The 2,040-nt window shown below is 38.2% G+C and overlaps 1 protein-coding gene across 1 annotated transcript in view; it reads right to left on the bottom strand.

The window, feature by feature from the left end:
• LOC106880708 (uncharacterized) overlaps positions 1 to 2,040 on the bottom strand; it is a 6,534-nt gene that overhangs the window by 1,407 nt on the left and 3,087 nt on the right. The window contains exon 3 of the mRNA XM_014930784.1: positions 1,430 to 1,462. Within this exon, the coding sequence (XP_014786270.1) occupies positions 1,430 to 1,462 (33 nt within the window). The remainder of the gene's footprint in view (positions 1 to 1,429; positions 1,463 to 2,040) is intronic.

Genomic DNA, 2,040 nt, shown 5'->3' with positions numbered 1-2,040 from the left:
TGCTATTATGCATTTTTTTCCTGCGTGCTCACGTTTCTTATTTCTTTATTGCCCACAAGAGGCTAAACATAGAGGGGACAAACAAGGACAGACAAAGACATTAAGTCGATTACATCGACCCCAGTGCGTAACTGGTACTTATTTAATCGACCCCGAAAGGATGAAAGGCAAAGTCGACCTCGGCGGAATTTGAACTCAGAACGTAACGGCAGACGAAATACCGCAAGGCATTTCGCACGGCGTGCTAACGTTTCTGCCAGATCGCTGCTTCAGAAAAAATAATCAAGGATATTAGAAATTTACATAAACATGTGTAAAAAATGAAAAAAAAACAAACTATAACAGGAAAATTATGGCAACCGAGTAACCCTACAGATCCTGAGTCACCCTGCTCACCAGTAGTACCATGGTAAATGCTTCTCCCTCTTCCGTGCTTCTCAAACTACAGGCGCACGTTCAGTTTAAGACAATTCACTCGGGCCATTTTAGCTATATTTATCCACCGTCCAATAAATGTGCAGGGAAGAAGCACCACCCCCCTCTCCACAGTTCAACTTTCCGATCGTTCATATCACATGGCAACATTGATTTGCATCACATTTTTTTTTATTTTACTTACAGAACGGCGATACGTTCGCGTCTATTTCTGGATATGTACACTATTAAGACTTTAACCTACATAGATTTACACAGGATTACGCCTAAGGACTTATGGACTAACATCTACACGATCGGAAAGTTGAACTGTGATATTTTATGCTTCTTTTTACTTCTCTTTCTTCTTTTTCTTCATCTCCTTATTGATTTTCTCCTCTCCTCTATGTCGTCATTTCATTAATCTATACCCTTCTCATTTTTCCTATTTGTCTCTGATGACAGAATATCCCATTCTCTGGGGTATCCTAGAAACAGCTATAAGACTTAGAATTTTTCCAATAATAATAACGTATATGAAAAAAGATGTTTGTCTTGCCTTAACGTTTGTTGTCATCTTTAACAATTATATACCCGCTATATCGGAAATCTACAATGGTTCCATAACTCCCATCTCGGCTACAACTTTGGAACCCCGGTAATCCGTTACAACCCTTACCCAGCTTACCTAGTCGTTTAGATCACCTGTGAACTAAACCCCCATATTTTGTGTGTGTGTGTGTATATATATATATATATATATATATATATATATATATATATATATCAGGGGGAGGAAGAAGAGAGAGAGGGTGCATGTGTGTATACATGTGTATGTGAATATGTCTTCGTGTTTGTTCCCCTACATACACGTAACGTATCAGTTCAGCAATAAAGAACGATAGAATAAGTTCCAGTGACAATTTGAGCAACATAAACCATTTAAGGCCATGGTCCAGCATGCCCCCAGTCCAATAGTTGCAAGAAGCAAAAGTTATTAAAGTATAAAACATACCTGCATTATCTGCGATTATTATTCTCTCCCATTCTAGAAATAAAAATTAAAAACAAAACAATATATATAAGCATTATAATTAAGGATAACGCATGGGGATGGGTGGTGGTAGACAATTTTTGGTACTTGTTAATCAGAGCTAATTACATTATACACTACGTCAACAAGCATACCGGAAAATATAGTTTGCAAAACATGTTTGTGTACATTAGAATACAATGTATGAATGCCCACATACATATACAAAACCTGAAGCTTACTAACAAAAGAATATAAGACCAAACCAAAGCGTGCACGCCCACACAGTGACACATGCCTGAACACACTCATAAACACGTATTAAAAATATGGATACATACAGATGCACTGAGATATAGCAGTAATTAACATTACTCAATAAACACTCACAACGCCCAGTCTGGGAACCGAAACCGCGATCCTATGACCGGGAGACTGCTGCCCTAACCACTGGGCCATTGCGCCTCCACCATAAACACGTATTAAAAATATGGATACATACAGATGCACTGAAATATAGCAGTAATTAACATTAGGTATGAGGAACCTCTTCAGGGCATTTCGACCTGTGATAAATAGCAGTGAAAGCTCCA

The sequence above is a fragment of the Octopus bimaculoides genome, chromosome 20, assembly GCF_001194135.2.
Source record: "Octopus bimaculoides isolate UCB-OBI-ISO-001 chromosome 20, ASM119413v2, whole genome shotgun sequence".
In the NCBI taxonomy this organism is placed as follows: Eukaryota; Metazoa; Mollusca; class Cephalopoda; order Octopoda; family Octopodidae; genus Octopus; species Octopus bimaculoides.
Note: the sequence above shows the minus strand (reverse complement) of the source record. Positions and strands in the feature narration are given on the sequence as shown.